The sequence below is a fragment of the Parasteatoda tepidariorum genome, chromosome 5, assembly GCF_043381705.1.
Source record: "Parasteatoda tepidariorum isolate YZ-2023 chromosome 5, CAS_Ptep_4.0, whole genome shotgun sequence".
Classification (NCBI taxonomy): Eukaryota; Metazoa; Arthropoda; class Arachnida; order Araneae; family Theridiidae; genus Parasteatoda; species Parasteatoda tepidariorum.
This window is the reverse complement of record NC_092208.1, coordinates 70367078-70389641: the sequence shown is the minus strand read 5'-3', so window position 1 is coordinate 70389641 and position 22564 is coordinate 70367078. Positions and strand designations below refer to the sequence as shown.

Sequence of the window (22564 nt, the reverse complement as noted above, 5' to 3'; positions counted from 1 at the left end):
AATTTTGTTAACGATGGCTCATTTATATCATCTTAGTATACAGACAGCTTTGAAAAGTCAATCATAAAACTCTACTTTACTACAGGGCCTGATCTAGAAATATGGAGGTCCTAGACACAGAACTGTCAGAGCTCCCTGGTTATTACTTTAAACTAAATATACTTGCTGTTTAATTATGAAGTGTTTTTAAATTATTTATAACGTAAATAAATCACGATATATTGGTAATTGAGCGTAAGATCGCTTTTTCTCTTCCATACAAAAATTTATACATGTGATTTTTAAAGCGTTATCATCAGCAACTTTTTTTAAGATTACTCTAATTTTTATTAACGCGTCGTGAAAAATTACCCCGATCATCAATCATCATTAAAGTTACTCATAAATAAATGGTAATAAATTCTGTAACAACCTCACCTATGTAAATATAACTAACTTTCGAGTTTTGCAGTTAAATTTGATAATTTTTTATTTTGAAGATAAAATTATCTACAATATTCCTCATTAAAAAATTTTTTTTATTGTTTATCCCTTCATTTCCCTAATATTTGTATAAAAATTCCCTTTATTCTGTCAGAAAATCTCCAGTTTTCCCTATACAAGTAGGATTAGAGGGAAATAAAAAGAAAAAATTTCCCGGTAACGCGTGTAAATTTATTACCGAATTTAAAAATGAGCAAAAATTATGTATATTTTAGCTTTAATATACTTTGTCTTTTAATTAAATAATTTTGTTAGAAAATTTTGTGGTCAACAATGCGTTATATTTCGTATATACTTTTAGTACCGAAGTTTAGCATAGTTTTTGTAGGGGCACGCGCGAATCTTCATTTCTAACCGTGTGGCGTGTATGCGTGGTGTTCGTGTTCTGAAATTTGTCACAGAAATCGGCGGGAATATTGTTAGATAAATTTTAACTATTTTCGTTTTCTTCAAACACTGTAAGTAATTAATTTATTTTTTATCCTTTTCTTCGATTTATTCATTGAAATGTGTTTAATATTTATAAGTAAATTAACAATTTCATTATGATATCTCAAAGCAACTGTCTAATTATATAATAAGTTTAAGTATACTTATGTTGATTCAATTGTTCTCTTTTTTAACTTAATATATTCAAGAATTAGTTAATATTAGTCTTTTTCTATGCATACATAGGTTTTGTCAGTGTTTTGGTTAGTTTTATCAATGATAATTATCAGGCTAACTAATGCTATGTTTTATTCAGAACTTATTCTAACTAATAAATGCTTAGAAACTAAAGTAATGTCAGTTTTTGTTGAGATCCAGCAATTTTTGTCTTAAGCTTATGTTTTATGTGTCGTGGTATTTGTATATAATAACTACTTAATTATAGTCTTTATAAGACAGGAATTTTAAATTTAAATAAAAATTAATTTCTGGCTTGCTTCTTGAACTATGAAGAATGTAAGTTCTTAGCGAATATATTCTTTTCGTAAAGGAGTGAATTTATGGGGAGCCTGGGTTAAAGTTAGAAAAGTGTTATTCAGTAACATGTGACCTAGAAAATATAACCTCACACTGAAATCCAAAAGTAATTGTTATAAATAAATGTTTTAATGCCTGCTTTTATTTTGGCCAACCTGTAAAATAGTGATTAAAATTATCTAACAAATTTTATATAATGGTAATTTATAACCAGGGATGAAGAACCTTTTTGGATTGACCATAAACTAGAAAGTATGTCGAGAGCTGAAAATTACATAAGTCTGTATTGGAAATTAAACATGCATTTCATGTTTACACAATTGTTCATTTTACATAGTTTGTCTCAACCAATTTTTTTTCATCCTCGCAATTGTATCGCAAAAATTTTTATTTCTGGTTCAAGTAAACGAATTAAAATGTTAAGTAACACAACTTGAAATTGGAAATCAAAATACCAGTACAGCATTACATTGATTCCTGGTTAAATTTAGTCCATCGACATGCAGTCCATCGACTGTTGATGCGTGGTTCATGGGAGCTTTCGAACATGAAAAAAATATTTTGGAAAATAAAAGATGTCAAAATGTGAATCACATATTTGATTCTTAACTTTCTGACATGCTCAATTTGCAGATTGTCTTGTGTATCTATGGTTTCTCGGTCGGTTCTTCCATGGTAATTGCCTTAGAATTTTGCATAATATATTTAAAATAGCGCAATATTTTTAATAGATGACTATTCGCAAATTGGAGTAATCTTTTTTTTTGCTCACTTTATTTTTCCCTTATTTCATCATATCCAGTGATTCTTCGATTTTTACTTTTTTGTTATGGTTTTTAAAATCCCGATGCATTTAAAACAATATTACAACTCTTGGGTGATAAATCTTGCATTATCACTTTTTGAGCTGCTTTATTCATCTGGCCGGTTTCATCTTAAATCTAAATTTCTCTTTTATTATGACAGTTAAACTATGATAGATGAGTATTTAATCACTGTGATACTATCTTGTAGCAATTTCGTTGGAAATACAAATTATTTTTCCACCATTTTTTCATTCGTTGGCATGCATTTCCACATAATAAATAGAATTCTTATTTTCATTTATTTATTTTTTTCAAAAGAAAAATCCAAGTTATATAAATAGACCACTGTAAATGAGAGAGATATTTCCGTATTGTGATCTGTCTTGCCAAGATGCCAAATAGATTTTGTTTCTACTGACTTTTAAGTTATAATAGTTATGTGTTTTTATTTCTCAGATTAATATATTAACTGTTTTAACAATTTTAGATAATGTCAAAGAAAGGCAAGAAGGAACAAATTGAAGAAGAACCTGAAGAATATACTGTGGAAAAGATTTTAGACAAACGAATCACCAATGGGAAAGTAGAATATTTTTTAAAGTGGACTGGGTTTCCTGAGTAATTATTCTATTTTTTTAGTTTTCATGTAATAAGTTTATTGTTGAATAATCTAACTAATTATACTTGTTTATAGTTCTGAAAATACATGGGAGCCAGTTGAAAATTTAGACTGTCCAGAATTGATCAGGAAGTTTGAAGAGGACTATAAGAAAAGAGGTGGGAAGGCTGTTGAAGACAAAAGTGGAGTTGATAAGAAAAGAAAAGCTAATGGAGAACCTGATGTTGTTCCTAAGAAAAAGATAGAGGTATAGTAAAAGTTAAGCCTTCTACTTAATGTCCCACTACCCTGGCACACCTTATTAATAATCTTTATTTTATTTATGTTTTCCTATTGAAGTTTTTGAAAGTCTTTATCCTGGCCCCCAAATGGTTGACTAATCTCATTTTATTTATTTTTTAAAAATTGGTATTATTTAGAAATTATTAACAGTTCAATTAGCAAAAATTTGACCAAGTGGTAAATTGAGAGACAAGGTTACTTTACTCTTGACAGCAATTTCGGCAGTAAAAGTTAGGGTGCTCAACCGCTGAAGTGTGGGCCGTGAGAGCTTCTAAACATAATACAGGGTTGCCACTCCATAGCAGGGCTGATTGTGCTCCGGAAAAAATCCGGATTTTTTGCTAACCGTGATCCGGAAGTTTCAGGAGATCGAGGGTTCAGGTGGTTCAAAAAATCATTGGTCGCAAAAGTTTCTGGAAATCTAATTTTCAAAGGTGGAACTTAAAACCACAGTTTATTTTATTTGTAAGGGAGAGTCAGATACTTTATAAGCGTGTATTCAAGATTAATATTAATTTTTTATCTGTAAATAGTTATTATAATCATAAACTCAAGAAAAAAAAAGATATATTTGTAAATTTTAATTACTTCTCCAGGTCGACATAGGGATTTTGTAAATGGTATAGGTTTGTGTAAAATTTTAAATATATTTTAAGTAAACCAAGAAATATTGAGAAAAAGGAAAAAACCCTGTTTAAATTTTTCGATTTAAACTTCTTTTTTTTTACTCAAGAAATTTTCCAGAATTTTGACTTGGGTTCACAATCACCCCTGCCATAGGGAAAACCTGGAAAATACAGGAAATTTAAAAATCACCTAAAATAACAAGGAATTTCAATTTTTTTTATTTATTTTTTCTTTACGAACTGGGAAAATACAGGGAATTTTTTGTTTCTTATTTTTGTCTGGTGACCACTCAAAGCGTAATCTATGGGATATATTTGACCATTATGTTCAGCTGTTTTTCTAGCAATTAAAATTAATAAATATAGTTAATATATCTCACACAAGAGCGCAGTAATTGTTGTTTCCTCTTAATATATAGTACATGTACAGGGAATTTTTTTTTTTCCAGATTTGAGTGATAACTCTGTAATAAAAACAAAAAAAATTTAATCATACTTTTGAGTCATCACGTTTTGACACTCAATTTATACAGATTCTTTAATAAATGTATTCTTAACAATGTTTTCTTTAAGCAGTACTGAAACTTATTGTAACAAGATATCTTATGTATTTTATAATCAAGCATGTGTTTCTTCCATAAATAAATGCATATTCCAACAATGTTCACCCATAGTTCCGCTAATCTAAAATTTTTATTAGTTCCTTTTACCATATCCTGTTCACAATACTTTTATTCTGCCTTTTCCAGCACCACAACAGATAACTTCAAGAACACAAGACTAAAATTAAAAGATCCATAATAATTTTGGCTCTAATTAATTAATGAATTACTAAAGCAAACTTGCTAGGAATGTTTTTTTTTTCTCATTCGTAATTTATATTTTAATGGGCAGCCATTTTGCAGAAGAATTGTGTGATATTTGCTTGCAATTAGATGTGCATAATTTTTTGTAAATCCGGATTTTAATATTATCAGGCACCTAATTGCACTTTTTCTGATGAGTTTTCACTGTTTATTGCAATAATTTTTTTAAATAAATTTACACAAGTTATGACATTATTTAATTAGCGTCTTTTTAACATGCTTGATTCTTGTGGTTCCGTTGTAACTACACTCTGTTTTATCATTATTCTCTTTTCACTTATTATCATGGATTTTGTAGTTTGCTAAAGTATATATATATATTCTTTTATGTATGCATATGTTGCTTCCTGTAATTACGTCTGTATAATCTTTATTTGTTTATTTTTCCAACTTCAACTATAAAACTTTAAAAAGACTTTTAGATATCTTAAAGACTGATACTTCTAATTTAAAGTTAGGAGTAGACAGGGTTGGGTTTTTGACGTCAAAAGATGGATTTTGACATGACAAGGGTATAAAACTGGTTTAAACCGTCAAAAACTGAAGTTTGTCAAGAAAATATATAAACTTCAAAACTACCAACAGTTGCCATGCATTATATTGAAATTTAATTATACTATAGGTAATCAGCAGGTTTTAAAATATTTTTTAATTAAAATTAAGGTAAAATAACAGATTTAAAATCTCAGAAATTTATATTCAAATGCATGTGCAGAAAAATTTTGCAAAAAATTTTTTTTATTTATATTTTGGAAAAGAAAAAAAAAAATTTTTTTTTTTGATACTTAAGAAAATTAATACTTTATTACTATGCATTTTTGACATATAACTAATATTTGTAAGGAACTTACAAGTTATGTTGTATAAATACAAACTTGATACAAGTGTATAAAAAAAAAAATTTAATGTTATGCCGAATATCTTTATTATCCAGTATGTTAATTTGAATTTAAAAGTAGTTATATTTGTGAATAATGATAAATATAATTCATATTGTTTATTATATTTATTTATAATTATTACACTTATCATTTTAAAACAATTTTTACCTCTTAATTTTTTTTCTCCACTTGTATTAAGAATACAAATAATGCATATCTTGAAAGCAAGAAGTAATTATTCAGCAGCTGAATATTTAGATGTTCAACAAAACTATATAGTATTCAGCAGAATAAAATTCACAAGTATTTGGATAAACTAAATTTTCAGCATAGTAAATGAATAGGCTGAATAATATACTGTAAATCAACATTAACTACTCTGTGTGTTTAACAGAAAGCACTTAAATTTGTATTGTCTTATGTTAAAAAGATTATTAAGAAGATTTAAAAGAATATTAAAAAGTTTTTTCTTTAAAACATGTCTAATGTACAAAACTGCTAATGTTTATCTTTAAAAATGTCTAAGGTAAATTACTATTATCAATTAAAATAAACATGATTTGTTGTAGAAAAATTCATATTGATATAATTTTAAAGATCAAGACGAATATTAATTTTTCTTTCTGACAGAAAAAATCGTTCGTGAATACTTTCGCGAAAACANTTGGTTACTATTCAAAATATAAGTGTTTCTTCAAAATTTTAAATTTATTTTTTCTAGAACATTTTTAGAAACACTATCCTTTATAAAAAAAATATATAAATTTTATGTATTAATTAAATTTCACATATGAATATAGGTTTTTGATGCGACGGTTTAAACCGTCAAAAACCTGCCAACCCTGGGAGTAGAACATGAAATATTTTACAATTTTAGTTTTGCTATAATCTAGTTATTTTTATTCGTTTTAGTTAAAAGGTGAAGAGACTCCGAAAAAAGAGGATCGTTTACGGGGATTTGACAGAGGTTGTGAGCCTGACAGGATAATTGGTGCCACAGATTCTGGTGGAGAACTGATGTTTTTGATTAAATGGTAAAAAATATGCTTGTGTATATTTTTCGCTTATTGGTTTTATACAGTATGGTATTTTTTTATTAAGTTAGATCTTCAGTATAGAAAGCCTTTAAAGTAGATATAAGTTTGAATGCAAACTCTAATAATTATTGCATTTTCTGACAACTTATGTTTTAAGAATTTAGAAATAATTTTGAATTTAAGAAATAATTGAAAATTTCATAATTTGCTCTTTTTCTTGTGAAAAATATATAGCTGTCTGCTCTTCTGCATTTTTATCCTATATTCCACCTTTCTACACAGAATTTTAGGTTTTCTGTATTTTGGGAATACATTAATTATCCCTGTGTAGAAGTCTTGATGCATTTGTCGAGAAAACTAGACGATACCACGTGTTATGGAAGAAAACAAGCACAAATCATACGTGTAAAAAAAAAATACAATAAAAAGATGAAGCAATGAAATTTGCATGCCTTGATTGTGATAACTACTGAAAGGAACTATGCACAAGACTTAAATGTTCATTTGAATTTCATGTCTCAAAAAGGAAATTAGTGTTCAATGTTGAAGTAGTATTACAATTTTACGATTTTTAAAAATCTCTTGGAGATCTGCAACAGAAACAGCTAAAAAATGAAAAGAATATTTAATGCATATTAAAAAATTATATTGAATAGTGATAATTATTTAAAAGAATCTATATAATAATATAGAATTGGCGTGGGTTGAATGTCTCATGCTATTACATACCTGCCAACTTTTACGCATTTGGTGTAAAATTTTATTTTTATATTTAAAGTGGTAGTAAATATTTTTTTTTCTTTTATAATCTAAATTTTTAAATGATTTTGATCACCACTTTCCTAAAAAAATGAAGCATATATATTAACATGCGTTACTATCCTGGTAGGCAGCTTAAGCTTTTTCAAATACAACGTATTTTTTGCTTAAAATTGAAATTTTTATTCCATTTTAATACCACTGGGAAAAATCGTAATAGAAAGGATTAAAAGTTGGCAGGTATGCTATTACACAAATGTTTGAATTGATATTCACATTTTAATAAAGTTGTATTAAAAGATATATTAATATGTTTTATGTACTATGTGAACTGAATTTTGGTACAAAGTATTGTACATTGTCAGATTATTCTCATTTCTCCTTCGTCTTTCATCACTTAATCCATTTTTATAAACGATCTTTCTGCTTCAGTGCTTTTTTTAGGCACCGACAAACTTCAAATTGCCAATTTTGGAGCACTCGGTCTTTGATTTTCAAAACTCGATCAATTTTCCTTCACCTGCGCGCAGTTCCTTGACCGTTGCTTTGTAAGAAGTAATTGCAGTGAAAACTCAAACATTCTACATTCAAACTATTAGTTACTAGTTGCTACTAACTACTAGCCCCCCCCCCTCCTTTCATCTAAGAAACTGATCCATATTTGAGAAATCACAAGAAGCCGTCTAGGAAAAATTAACTGGATATGTAGAAATTTCATTGCCCGGTGCAATAGCATGTATAACAATTTTTCTGTCAAAGATTTGATTTATAACATTTTCCTTCTGTTGTGATTCCAATTTCTTTTGTACTCTTACTGACTTCAGGAAGGTAATTACCCTCCCTAAGTGTAGAAAGACCACCTTAGTTGACAAGATTGTGATTATCTCTTATCTCTGAACTATTTTCATGTCATTTTGCTATTGATTCACTCCCCTAAATATCTAATCAATTTTACATGTTCAATTTAAGGTTCAGGAAAATAAAAAATTCTGTTTAATAAAAATAATAAATGGGAAAGAAATCAAATTTTAAGCAATTTTCGTGCAAGTCGAGACATATTGAGAAGTTCGCGGATTTTAGGAAAAAAGATGACAATTTCGCTGAAATTCGCGCAGCGACAAACCTGCAGCCCTATGCATGATGTATCCCAACTTTGCTTGAAGCTGTAAAAAAAAAAGACGCTTGTAAAATCTCCATTATTTTATTTCTCCAATATTGACAGATATGTTATTTATTTATATATTTTATTGTAACCGTGATATATTTTTCTTTCGTGTTTCTGGCAACTTTGCGTAATTAGTTTATATTCCTCGTAACTTCGTGCCTGTCTTGGTGTTAGGTCTCTAGGTAAATAAATAGTGAAAGAATTAAAATTTTTGTGAAACAATTACGAGTGTGTGAGATTGATACTTGACAGGTTTGGCTTACTAGATATAGAATGTGAAGATCAGTTGCTGACATAAACAAATGCATTTTAACAACCAATCATGATCAAGGTGCCCTCTCTGTCTCTTGCAGATTTCCCATTTTGAGGGGTACTATCACTCGGAAATGGTATTCTAAATCATCTTTAAAATGAAAGCTTTGTAGCACTTACGGCTATTTTCTTGCATGCAACCTGGTTGTTATTGAGTATTTTGGTACAACTTCATTTCTAAACTCTTTCTTTTCCCCGTAAATAGGAAAGGATGCGATGAGGCTGATCTTGTTTCTTCTAAGGTAGCTAATGTGAAATGTCCACAGGTTGTGATCAAATTCTATGAAGAAAGGTTGACCTGGCACACTGGAAATAGCTGTGATGATGAAGATGGGGAAAAGGAGAAAGAAAAGAAAGCAGCTTCTTAAAGAAAGGATTTTTAAAGAAAAAAGAATTTTAAGGTGCTCCTCTTCCATTTTGTATATAGTATCATGTGTTTCAGCATCAGTAGGAGCCCATAACATTGTTAAATTTCCTTCAGTGACATCTGAATGTTTCAAAAATGTGTTCATCCTCGTTTTCTAATATTGAAAGAATGTAAAGTTGGTGCACATTTTTCTTAAATTGGCTGTAACCTATTATTTTTTCTGTAATTGTATTGAAAATGAGTTAATAAAATGTTACTGTATCATTTAAAAAAAATGTTAGTGTAATTATTTCTCAATTTTTAAGGTTTTTGAGTGACTAGGTGTTAGGGTTTGGTGCTGAGTTTCCTCATTTCTTATGAGATTACTGCCTCAGACTATTTTTTAATACGAGTGAATTTCCCAAGAGTCTTTTTCAATAGACTTTTGCTGTCTTTATATTAAACTTAGAATTTTTTTTAAATGAAATTATTCTAATTATCAAATGAAAATATATATAATAATTTTGTTTTATTTTATATTTTGGGCAAGAATAGGTGTATTGAATGTGGCATATGTTTTCCAAGATTTGAAATCTATTGTCCTTTTACTCATTTTTCAGTTCCATTCCTTGTTTATGTACACCATGATAATGCCTTATGGTGTAGGCAAAATCCCACTTCTAACCGATTTTTGCCAAATAGGATCAAATCATCTGTTCAACAGTTAAAAACATATAACATATCTGAATCGTGGTATAAAACAAAAAAATTTTAATTTATCGTTTACATTCTTTATAAGTAGTTTACATAATACTATAATTATGTTTATTTTTGTATTAAATATATATATTGCATTTTTTATTTTAAGCATAAATTTCGTTTAATTTCCTTTGAACCTGGAATTTTATGTTAACTGATCGGGAGGAATGGAAATTTTCTAATAAAATTAGTCATACTCATTAAGCAAATTCAGGCAAAAAAAAATCAGCTGCATTGTTTTAAAACATCCAGGAATTTTTTTTCTGGCAACAAGTTTTGTGGAATAGTTTTTCAATATCCCCCTCTCATCAACTAGAATGTCTCAAATAGTGATTACTTAAATACAAATTATGCTTATCATAATTTAATCCTATTAAAGACATTGAATTTGTCAAGACTATTTGAAAAAATGATCAAGAAAGGAGATGGATTTACATGCATTCAAAAGATTCCTTCAATTCAAGAATGTTTTTCGTAATAAGTGTATTTAAAAATTAAGTGAAAGAGAGTGTAAAACTAACAACGTAGAATGGAATCGTGATGAAAACTAATTTAAAATTAGTAAAACTAAGTAACTAATTAGTAAAACTAAGAAATGTTAAAATAGGAAAAGTAATACTCAATCACTGAATCGTGTTTTTTAAACGTGCTGCAATAAGTGTTGTTGCTGAATGAAGTTTCAGGCTAAAAGAATTTGAATTTAAGAATGACAAAACATTTAATAGTACAATGCAATTTTGATTCTGTAATTCTTCATAAGATTGAAAATAAATGTTATTAATTCTTAGTTTTCTTTATGGGATATTAATTGCATTGTATTCATAAATTACTTATATTTAGTAATTAAAAAAGCGAACTGAAACATTTTCTTGAAAATTTAAAGGACATTTTTTTTTTTCATTTAAAGGTTATTTTTCTGGTTTTAGAGTCTTTTTTTTTTTTCCTTTCCTTCTATTTTTGAGGATATATATATATATTTTTCAGATTTATATCGATTTAGGTAATTCTTTGTAATGTTTCTGTTACATCTTTTATATTTAATGGATTTTTTACAAATCTGTTAAATTTATAAGCTCAAATCTTGTCGAAAAATGTAATTTTACAAGCACTATGATGATTCCAATATTAATTGGTCACATAACCAAAATTTAATTTTGTTCTTTGTCAAAACTAACTTAGACAATTTGTTAAATGGAAAAGCAAATCAGAAGGTGTTTCAGATAAAATTTCTATGCAACATTTTTAAAAAAATGCCAAATCAATCATCCAAACTGTTTTAAACAATTTATTTTCAGGGTATATAAGTACACTTTGCAGAGGTCACAACAAGTTGCTAAGGTTGGCAGGTGTGGTTAAACGTAACTTATTTTATTGCATCTGGGTAGTGTTACATTGCTAAGCAATCAATTAAATTTTTAAACGACAGATACATTCTTACATCAACTTATTAATACAATATTTTATTGGATTAATACAGGTTTAGTTCCCTAGTCTATCAGGATAAAATTTTAAAAGAGCCACATTAAAATAGAGATTCTATATAAAATATTAATGTAAAGGCTTTCATTATGTAAATTAATAAAGAGGCTTACAAAAATTATTTAAATTTATATAGAGGTTCATATAAGTTTTTCCTATATTAAAAAATAAGAGTTGCCACTGCTTTGGATGTATTCAATTTATACAAAAACAGGGTGTGTAGCGTTTTTAAAAAGTGCTTATTTTTGATTTATGTTTCTTAAAAACCCTTAAAGGTGCTTTTTTTATTCGAGGTTTGTAAAACGTGCTTAATTTTCTATCTTTTAAAAAGAGATTTTTTCTTTGCCGTGTCGATTGTCCTTCTAAATTACAAAAAATGCATGATTTTTCACAATTTTCTCTGCAATATTATTAGAAACTAGTTATTTTATGATTATGTAAAGATTTTGAATTTTATGTTTTTAAATTAAGAACTTTAAATGATAGTAAAAAATGATTTCTTTTACGGCCCAGATCTTAATTATGATTTTCTTTTTGGAAAATGATTAAAATGTTTTTTGAGTGCTTAAAAGATGCTTATTTTTTGTTGAAAAATCTGGCTACGCACCCTGAAAAAGTACAATGAAATTTTATGTTCAGGATGAATGATGCATAAAAATGTTTATTAAGATTATGGAATAAAAAAATACCAAGCTGGCTGCTCTGTCGCCCATAGAATTTCAATGAGAGTTGAAATTTGATACTTTGAAAGTGAAGGTTCATTTGTGAACCATGCAAGTTTTCAAAAGTTAATTCACTTTTAAGTGCTTTTATTGTGAATCATTTCTTGCTTTTTGGTTTAAACAATGATCATACAAGAGAAGTAGGAAAATTTATTTATCTCTAGAGGTTTTTATTTTATAAGCTCGCTCAGCTTTGTTGAAAGTAAAAAAAAGAATGGGTTGCTATAAAATTGCCAAGGTTTATCGGACTTATTATTCAACTTATTTTATAAAAAAAAATGTGGCAGTTAAATCAGAGGTGAGTTCTGTTGCCCTTGATGAAAGACTACACTAGGTAAAACCTTAACATTAATTACATTATGGTATTGTAAAGCTCACATTTGTTGCATAAAAGTTGTAACAAATATGAACAGCATTAAATAAAAGTTAGAAGTATATTATAAAATATATTAATGAAGCATATTAATAAAATGTTTTCTTGATAAATATATTTTATTAAAATTTTCTTTGCTTAATAATTATACTTAACAAAAATTAATTAGTTTTTTTCATGAAAAATATTGACATTTTAGAGAGAGACAAAGATAAATATAAAGCAACATTGTGGTTTGGTGAGCAGGACCCCATCTGGTGATATCAAATTATTAGAACAGTTCTAGATGAACTATTTTATTTTCGAATCAATCTGAAACAAAACTGTAGTTTCAGAATCTTGTCAAAAATGAAGTTGAAAGAATAATCTCACTTCATCTGGAAAAAAGACTTAAAAACTTTTTTTAAAAATACAAATGCAGTATGCTCTCGTAATCTCGAAAACCTTGTCATGTCGAAAAAATATTTTCCCCGTTGGCATTATATATTGACATTATGTTAATTTTATTTCCTATGTTGAAGGATTTCTTCTCAAAACCTTGTTACATTGAATTTTTTTCAAAATAGAAAGTGAATTTTTTCGGAAAAATCACAATGTAAGTTTGTTGTAAACCAATTTTTTTCTATTTAATGCATAATTATTTTTATATTACTTTTAAAAATAAAATTATAATTGTTTTATTTAGATTTATCGTCAACTATCATTACATACATATTTATTAGTATTTATTCTTATGTTTTATGTCTCTACTTTTTAGAGTAATATTTTAGAATATATTTTTCTACTTTTTAGAACATTTTAATTCTGAACTTGCTATCTCAAAATTTTTTTAAGCGTCCCTTCAAATTCGATATCAAGAGTATACATAAAATTACTTTTATAAAGAAATTGTTTTTAGCAATATATCGTAACAGGACATACAAAGTTAACGTTAGAAAAAACTGCTAATTTTTAAACGTGCATCTCTCATTTTTATAAGGGTAAATAAATTTTAAATATGATAAATATTTCTGGTCAAAAATTTTGCACATAAGTATTGTATTATTACACAAAGTGTTTTGTAATCACTGTCCTTATAAAAGAAAATGAAGTAGAAAGGTATTCACATTAGAGGTGTTAATTACCATTTAAGAGAGGAATAAACAAAAACATGTTGAATCAAAACCTGTTAAATCACTAGTGGCAAAAAAAAATTTAAATCTAGTTTATTGCCAGAAGAAACTTTGAGGTATTTCTAATAATTGCCTGTCAACTTCTAACTATCATAAACAAATTTGATACAACTAAAGGAAATTATTTTGCTCTAATAAACGGTATTGGTGCTAAAAGAAAAAATTGAAACAAATTTTTTAGACATTAAAGATTTGACGAATTGAATAAAATGGGGTCTTTAAAATTTTTTAGCAAAAATAATATACAGTCAATAAATTATTGATATTACCTAACTCAGTGTTTCCCAAAGTGTGGTACGCATACCCCTAGGGGTACGGGAACAGTTTAGCAGGGGTACGTGTTCTTATACGAAATATCTTGTAACAAACGAAAATTTCAAAACATTTTATTTAAAAACAAAGCTAGCCATGAAAATTTACGATTATGTATTTTTCTATTGGCTATTTTTTGCAGAGTTAACAATTAATAATTAGTGGTGTCAACAGTCAGTTGTGACTTGAATTTTTGTGAAATTTCTTATAGTAAAAAATACATTCATTTTTTATTAGGGGTACACAGTGTTACGAAAAATTTAGAAAGGGTACACAAAAGTCATAAGTTTGGGAAACACTGACCTAACTAGTAAAAGAAAGGTATTTAGCAAAATTTTTATAATTAAACTACAAAAAACACCTACTAAAATTCAAAATCTTTTGCTGAAAATAGTTAAATTCATTATGAGAAAGAGAACATTTAGAATTGCTTTTTTACTTCTGAGCAAAATGTTCACAATATTTAACAATCCTAACTCTAACGTAGAAAAAAAAACTATTATGTGATGAAATTACATTATAAATATTAAAAAAATATTTCACAGGAAAATTAAAATTAACCTATACAAATGTTAAAATATATTTAGTTCACGTAGCAAGACCTTTCTAACCACCACAGCTATAATGTAGTACATAGTTAGGAATTTTCTAACAAATAATATACAAACATGTGAATGCAAGAAATCTTTTTCTCTATGTTCGGTTTCCTTATATTTAGTACTTAATTTTTTTTTCTCTTTTACGAAGATATTTTACAGATTTTATTTTTATGCACAAAATTAACATTTACAATATTTAAAAAGAGGAAGGTTACTTTTTTTATATCTAATATGATCGAAACACGCATTTACAATTTTATTGAGTGCGTTGAAAAGTGATTACTGATACATGCAATAGGTAATTTCTATGTCGTAATATCATATTAAAAATTAATACCATCTAATTGTACCCAATTAAAAAAGGGGGAAATATATCACATTGATTAAATAATTCTGTTAAAAATTGATTTTTCAATGAAATTGGTACTCATTAAAATACAAGTTTATAAAAAAAAATGAGAAAAATACCATTATTTCACGCGGGCAATTTTTTAAATGATTGCCACTTCAGATTTGCTTTTAACATAACCAAATATATATTTTTGTGTTTGTCTTAGTTCATTAATTCTATCTAAAGTTATTATGGATTTTTTTTCCTCGAAGTTGTCTTTTTCTATAAAAAATCTGGGTAATAAAAAAAAATTCTTAATTGTGCATGAATGAGAACTGGAATAAATACCTCGTTAATGAAAAGTAAAAAAAATTAAATTTTAGAACAGAGGAGCTCCGAGAAAATTTTGTCGGAATTTAAATTGATTAGCAGAAATCCGCAAATAATCGGTCTTGGAAATTCACAGAATTCTGCAAACTAGTGTAAAAATCATATATTATTTAATTTTTAACCTTAAATAGTATTAAATAGTTACTTATTAAAATGAATACAGCCTGCTACATGGTTAAAAAGATAAATATTCTAAGACCCAAATTTACAATTTCATACATATAGTACTTGCAAATTATTAAAAATTTATGTTTTAGAAAAGAAAACAAGTATGCACACATGCTTGGAAATTAAATCAACAATCAAACCAGCATAATTCTTTTATTTCTAATGGTACTAAATACTATACAAGTTATAGAATATTTACAACTTTAAATAAATAACACAAGAAACACAGACCATATATTAACACAAAATAAAATCTTAAAACTTAATGTTATCATAAAAACAAAAGAAAATGCAAAATTAAAAAGTGAGACATTGTATTTTTAAAAAAATAAGTGAAAATGTTTAAGATCATTTTATTTTATAACTAAAATGAAATTTGTAAAAACTGCATTGATATTTTACTGATTTATAACTATGCATGAGTTAGTTAAATAATAACTCTGATAAAATCCTAACAATGAGATAATAGCCATATGTTTGCAATATCTTACAGTTTCTTTTCAAATACATGAAATTAATAAAACCTGCAAATTAAAGATTAAATATATTGAGCCTTATCATTAAGGAGGGGAAATATTAGAGTTTTAACCTTCAAACATACACCCAAGACTTCTGATAATCTTTTCTTTAAACAACAAAGTTGAGAATTTTTGTAAGTTCTTGTTAAAGTTATAACTAAAAGAAAATCAATTTTTAAGAAACGCAATTAAGTGCAAAATATTTCATTCTATTACCTTGAAATGTATATAAATAGTAAACTTTTCTCGGAGCTACATGAGAAAGTTGTAGCTTATAACTATCAAACACGTGTAGACATAAGTTGTACACATAACTACCAAAAGGTAATTGGGTAATTTTTAAGAACGTATCTACAATTTTGAAACTAAACTGTAAGTTTACAGTTACTGTAAGCTTTATTTAAAGTGCATGTTTGCTGATTAAAATATTATGCATAAATCAGAGTGGAAGTTAAAATTGGAGTAAAACTTTAAAACAGTATTAAATACACTGTTTTACCATTGAGAGAAGAGAAATGCTTGATAAAATTAATACCAAACATTCGCTCCCTAGACTCCCCCTAGCCCTCCGGCATGATAATGGAAGCCAGATGGCATAAATCTGAAAATAGAATAGCCAATTGAAACAAAGAAAATACATAATAGAATAGATTAATAAGATTTAATTAATAGTAAAACATATTACCAACTTAAAAAGTAATGAGTTACTAAATATTTTTTTTTCTTTAAAAAATTACATTTTAAAAATAGGAAAATAAATATATATAAACGTGCATTCTAATCTAAATTAGCGATTTTTTAACCTATAATAGTTTTAACCATGGATAAAACTGTAACTTAAGCAAATCTTTGTAAGACCCAATCATCAAAAACATATTGTACCCAACATATTGTAAGCATAGAAACAATGATTTTCAAGTATTTCAGTAATACGTTTTGGGTAATATAATAGCTGTATACCTTATTACAAGAAAATGTTAAGCGATAATTTAAAAAAAACATTTGCTTTTAATAAATTAAAAGTTTAATTAAAAGTTATATGAATAGATGAAACAATTATTATGAATAGTTAGATAAAATAACATACTATGACATTTTGTTCTTTTCTATTTTTGAATGAGAGTTAATTTAAATCGCTTGTTATCAGAAAAATCATGTCTGATAAAATGTTTTGGAAGCTGCTAGCATTAGAAGATAGAAGGAACCTATAAAGTCTAACAGACGTAAGAGTTCCTATAAATTTTGAAATTCAAAGTCTAAATTGTTTGTTTGTTTTTTTTAACCCCTTTATACAAATAAATATTAAATTGATAAATAAACTTTTCGGTCCTTTTTTATACAAATAAATATTAAATTGATAAATAAACTTTTCGGTCCCGAAACTGCAAAAGTTATGAGTGATAAAAAAAGTGGAATTTTTTAGATTAGTAGAAATTGGATGATTGAGTAATAAAATTGAAATAGTTGAATTAAAATAGCAAAGAATTCCATAAACAGTCCTTGCAGTTTCAAATAAAAAATAAATACTTCACAAAATAACAAAATAATAATCAAACTTTAAAATACTGACAAATAATTTGAATACATAGTTGCCATCAAGAAATTTATGTAAAAATCAAATTTAACTTAGAAGGCAAAAAAATGCAGATATTTTTTTCTAAAAAATAAAAAGTTACTTGCACTTCTAAACATGACACTATGTAATTCAGGATGCAAATTATTTTATTGTTTAATGTTTTTAAAAAAATATCACTGAAACAAAATACCTGGAATTACTATTTCTTTTTATTAAGACATTTTTTACAAACAATGTGCTATATAATTTTCTTGGTGAAAATAATGGTACATATGCTATAAAAAAAACTAAGACCAAGACTCAATCTTAGTATGTAAAAAACATGTAAATTCTTAATTTTGATAAATATTAAAAAAAGGAAACTAATTCAGTATTTATGTAATAATAACAATAAATAACTGACAAAAATAAAATATTTTAAATTAAATATCTCACTTTTTAATAAAGCATTGTAAAACATTAACAATAATAAAGCATTGTAAAACATTAATAATAATAAAGCATTGTAACATTAATAAGTAATCTGAATGTTAAAATACAAACTTTATAAAATTTAGAGAGAAGAAAGGAAACCTCTTTAAATGGTTAACTCACAACAGTAAGAAATTCTCATAAGGATCAATTTCTTTTAATCCTTCATATCTCAATGAGATTACTTTAAAAAAAACTGACAATATTAAAGCTGCAAGATACGTTTAGATTAGTTCAAGTAGGTAGATATTGTATTTAAGTAGCACAACGGGCCATTGGCGACGACGGTCTGGGAAACATCCCTGAGGATGATTCGAAGATATGCCATCACTATTTTGATCCTCTGCTGAGGGCTCCCCTGCTTTGATAGCTTGACTATGTGCACGCGAAATAAAGCACTTTAAGGTAGAAGAGTTTCAGAAGGACGGATATTGAGCACCCTTGGTCCCTACGCAGGTTGATCAAAGTGATTACCCACCTGCTTACTGACCACAGCCAGTGATGTTTGACTTTGGTGTTCTACTGTCTTTACGATCAGTCCACTGTGGGACTAGATTAGTTCAGACAGTAGCCTTTTTAGACTGAATAAAATGAAGAAAGAAAGGGATTCCAAATTAATAAATGGTATAGATTCAAACATTCATGAGAAAAAACTACTTGAAGTTATAGATGGTGTTTCACTCTTGAATGAATTTTGTCAGATAAATCCAAAAATCAATATTCCTTAAAACAGAAACTATATTACAAAAGTTAAGTTTTAAAGCCTTTAGACTATTTCATTAATTAGCCACTTCTGGTAAAATGATGAGGAAAGCTCACTTCCTATATATTAAGTTTCAATATTTTACAATGAATTACAATTATGTCCAGATAATATCAATGATATAATTTTGATTTTCAATATGTAAGAATGGTTATTTCATGTACAATTTATATAATTAAATCTTACTGAAAAGTGTTATTTAACCCCCTCCTTCTCACTCCCGTGAAAATGACGGGATGAGGTTTTGCCCTCTATATCTCGCTCCTGTGAAATTTCCGGGCTGGAGTATTCAGTAGTAATGTGCCAATAAGAATAAAACTAATTCATTTCTTTTGCCGGAAAACATTTTATTTCTCATTTTACACACCAGATGGCAGTACCAGGATATTTTTAAGGTAATTGTAAATAGTTTATTTTAAACTAGATGTCAGCACTAATCAAATACATGTATTTGGCAAAATAGGCACTTTTATGACCGTTTTCTTGAAAATTAACCGATTGTTATGGGGTTAAGAAATATTAATGATTAAGGGTTAATTTAGATGCAGAAATAAACATCTGAGGCAACTTATTCTTAAAAACAATACAAATTTTGTCCCATGTGGGTAGCATTGCAATGAAATCAGGAACAGTTTTTGAGATTTCTTTAGAGCATGCTGCTAATTACAAGGAAATTATCATAAAAAGCACCCCAAAAAATTGGTTTATGCCTATACTAATCAATATCAATACCATATCGATAAAAATCTCACAAGGAACCAATCTGGAACTCATTTACACAAATATCAGGTTGTTCACAGTTTCACCTACCATGGTAATATACTTACAGCTGACAACGCTTAAAAAGATCCAAAATTATCCAATGAATACAAATGGAGCCTTTTACGGATTAAAACGATTCAGAAAATCTTTACCGCAATCAAGAAATCTAGATTTTCTGCATAAAATATAAATCAGACTAATACTTAGCTATGGCTTAGGAACTTGGATTCTGAAGAAGCAGAAGAAAGAAAAATAGTTATTTTTAAATGGAAAATTCTGCAAACCATTCTTAGTGGGAAAGAAATTAACATCATTTGGAGAACGAGTTTAAACTTTGAGCTATGTAAAATCTTCAGAAAAAGAAGCCAGATATTATAAAATATATTTAAAAAATTAACCAGGGGGAATTAAATATATATAATGGATGACAATTCCATATTAAACAAATTCTTCTTCATATACCATTCATTAACAAGCATAAAAAGAGGAAAACCCAGATTGTGATTGATGAAATCAACAAGACAGAATTTTTTGCTATCCAAGAAAAAAACAGGCACACAAATATGAAAAGTAAAATGCAATGGAATTTAATTTCAAGGCATTGGACCACCCAGGGCTGTCTAGTCAACTATGATGATGATGACCTGCGTACTTCAAATGAAATCTCCAAGTGACATTACCCGGTTTTTAGTGGCTAAGCTAGGGATGAGCACAGGATTTACTATTCAAGCTCAGGTAATTTTATATGGGTTATTTTATTCTTGCTTGAATCTGATAAAGAAGTTTACCCTTTATTTCTGGTGAAATAAAAATTGTATTTTACTATACATTAATAATCATCAAATCTAATGGGTAACTAGCTGTGTAGTTAGTAGCATTAAAAAAAAGAACTAAACATAAACCTTACCTGAAATTGCCAGTGCAGTGCACAAATAAAAAGATTGGATTGACATGCAGCAATATTATTGATTTACGGGGCTAACTTTTAATACATAATTTTTCTTAAGCAGATGATATTTTAAGTTATAAAAGCAATCACAAAACATATTTTTTCTAAAGTACATGACAATTTGATCGCTAAATCAAAAGTCAGAGATGTGTGGCTTTTTTGGGTTTTTTTTTATTTTTTTATTTGTGCACTATAAATCAATTTGAATCACCTGGTTCAAAATATCCTTAAGTGTCAAGTCAATTTATTTTTTGTTTTGTTACCAATAATTGAGGAAAAATAACTATTAACTGTATTCTATGATTATCACTGATAGTAAAAAAAGCTTTTGTAAAAATTTAAAAAAAAACACAAAAGCACTTTAGTTTTGCAACTGGAAGACTCACCTACAACACACTGTAAAACAGATAAAATATATATACATATACTTACGTTTGATTTAAACTTCGACTTTCACAGCTGGGGAATTACTGATTTTCTCTTCAATAGACTCGTCACAGTTATTCAGATTATCATTTTTGAATGGAATAACATAACTCTGTTCTAAACCATGTCCAATAATTTTTAGTTGATCTTCATACAAGGAGACAGTAGCAAAAGCAGGACTATCTGGTGGTGTTTCAACAATGCCAGTGAAGACAACATAACTGATTCCATGAGAATCTACAGCATAGCCACTCTCATGAGTGTGTCCACAAAAGTATGCCAAAACGCATTTATGCTGATGAAATATCTGAATGATTTCATTGTAGTTCCAAAGAAGACAGTTCCAATCAGTACTGTCAGGATACAGTCCGACATGGCCTAAAGATAGAACAAAATCTCACATTTAAGTGTACAGAAATATTATAGATTAAAATAAGGTCACATATTTTTTATTTTATAATTTCGTAACCGTCGTTGAACAGCCAACCCAATTTTGGATTTAGGACAACTAATGTTCAACTCCGTATCCTTGTAATTTTGAACTAATCCAGAAGACAAGGAAACTCTTGGAAAAGTACCGCCAGAGGTATGATTTGTTATAAAAACATGGAGGACTTTGTGACTAGACAGGTGTTACGTACATCAGTCATTAATCTGTCGAGTCACAAAGGCCTCCGTACACGGGGAGTCTTCAGCCAGTGGGGATCGAACCCACGGCCTCTTGGACAAGGTCCCAATCCCTACCAACCAGACTATCCTGGCCCTATGGTCACATATTTGCATTATTGTTTGTTTCTTTTCTTTCTTAAAAAAATTGACATAGATATCTTTAACGTATTTATAAAAATAACAGCCTATAAAAATAATCAAAAATTCTTAACTCTCATTCAAACAAATATCGAATAAAGAGCCATAATACGAACTTTATGGAATACATTAAATCACCATGATTATGACCAGTTTAATATTGTTTATGTCATGCTGTAATTGACTTTTGTTTCACTCCATGTACTTTGAACATCCAATCAAAGAGCACTCAAAGCATATAATTTAATACCTTCACCACCTAAAAGCCTTAAAGTTTAAAACTTTAGCAAAATACAATAATGTGTTAAAAAAGATTAAAATCAAAAATTTTTTTAATGAGTATGTAATATAAAGAAGGTATTCTTTTCACTCACTATAACATTTCATAGATATGCCTTTAAAATTAAAATTGCATAAAAAAATTAGAAGATATTTAACACCCTAGTTTTAAAATACCCAGCAGAAAAAGGCAATATGAAAAATTTTGTTTATTTAATATGATTTTAACATTTTTTCTTTGTTTCACAATCAAAATAATTTTAGCTTCTCAATCTCAAAGTCTTTAGAAACAATCTAGATTTCAACAGTGTTCCAGAAATTGACTATAAAAATCTTAAAGATGTATATGTTAAATTAAATTTTAATGATACAAAACAAAACACATTTGCGCTGATGAACTCAATGATTTTATTATAATTCCATAGTTCACTTGTTATCACTATCAGAATCAGGGTTTGCCAAGTGGGCCCACTTTGAAAAAACCCACCCGGGTTTTATTGGGTGGGCCCACCTTGAAGAAACCCACTTGGAAGGATAAGTGGGATTTCCCCCCCCCCCCC

At 27.8% G+C, this 22564-nt stretch overlaps 2 protein-coding genes across 4 annotated transcripts in view; one reads left to right on the top strand and one right to left on the bottom strand.

Annotated features, from left to right (window-relative positions):
- Nucleotides 1-596: 596 nt before the first annotated feature.
- LOC107445861 (chromobox protein homolog 3) lies at nucleotides 597-9444 on the top strand. The gene is made up of 5 exons (XM_043048449.2): nucleotides 597-941; nucleotides 2743-2873; nucleotides 2950-3121; nucleotides 6442-6563; nucleotides 9008-9444. Exons 2-5 carry the CDS (start codon nucleotides 2746-2748, stop codon nucleotides 9168-9170), a joined length of 585 nt encoding a protein of 194 aa, XP_042904383.1. The 5' UTR covers nucleotides 597-941; nucleotides 2743-2745; the 3' UTR covers nucleotides 9171-9444.
- A 6146-nt stretch (nucleotides 9445-15590) lies between these two features.
- The window catches only part of LOC107445858 (manganese-dependent ADP-ribose/CDP-alcohol diphosphatase), a 12221-nt gene continuing 5247 nt past the window's right edge, over nucleotides 15591-22564 (bottom strand). For all 3 annotated transcript variants that reach the window (XM_021144881.3, XM_021144882.3, XM_043048446.2), the window contains exons 3-4: nucleotides 20925-21296; nucleotides 15591-16572 (exon numbers count right to left, since the gene is read on the bottom strand). In XM_021144881.3, the coding sequence (XP_021000540.2) occupies nucleotides 20932-21296 (365 nt within the window). In that variant the 3' untranslated portion in view covers nucleotides 15591-16572; nucleotides 20925-20931. The remainder of the gene's footprint in view (nucleotides 16573-20924; nucleotides 21297-22564) is intronic.

Bases quoted from the DNA above. Each gene is read 5' to 3' on its own strand.
- LOC107445861 (XM_043048449.2), top strand. From the start codon at position 2,746: ATGTCAAAGAAAGGCAAGAAGGAACAAATTGAAGAAGAACCTGAAGAA. The intron at 3,122-6,441 runs GTATAGTAAAAG...TATTCGTTTTAG, and splicing joins TTCCTAAGAAAAAGATAGAG to TTAAAAGGTGAAGAGACTCC. The intron at 6,564-9,007 runs GTAAAAAATATG...CCCCGTAAATAG, and splicing joins CTGATGTTTTTGATTAAATG to GAAAGGATGCGATGAGGCTG.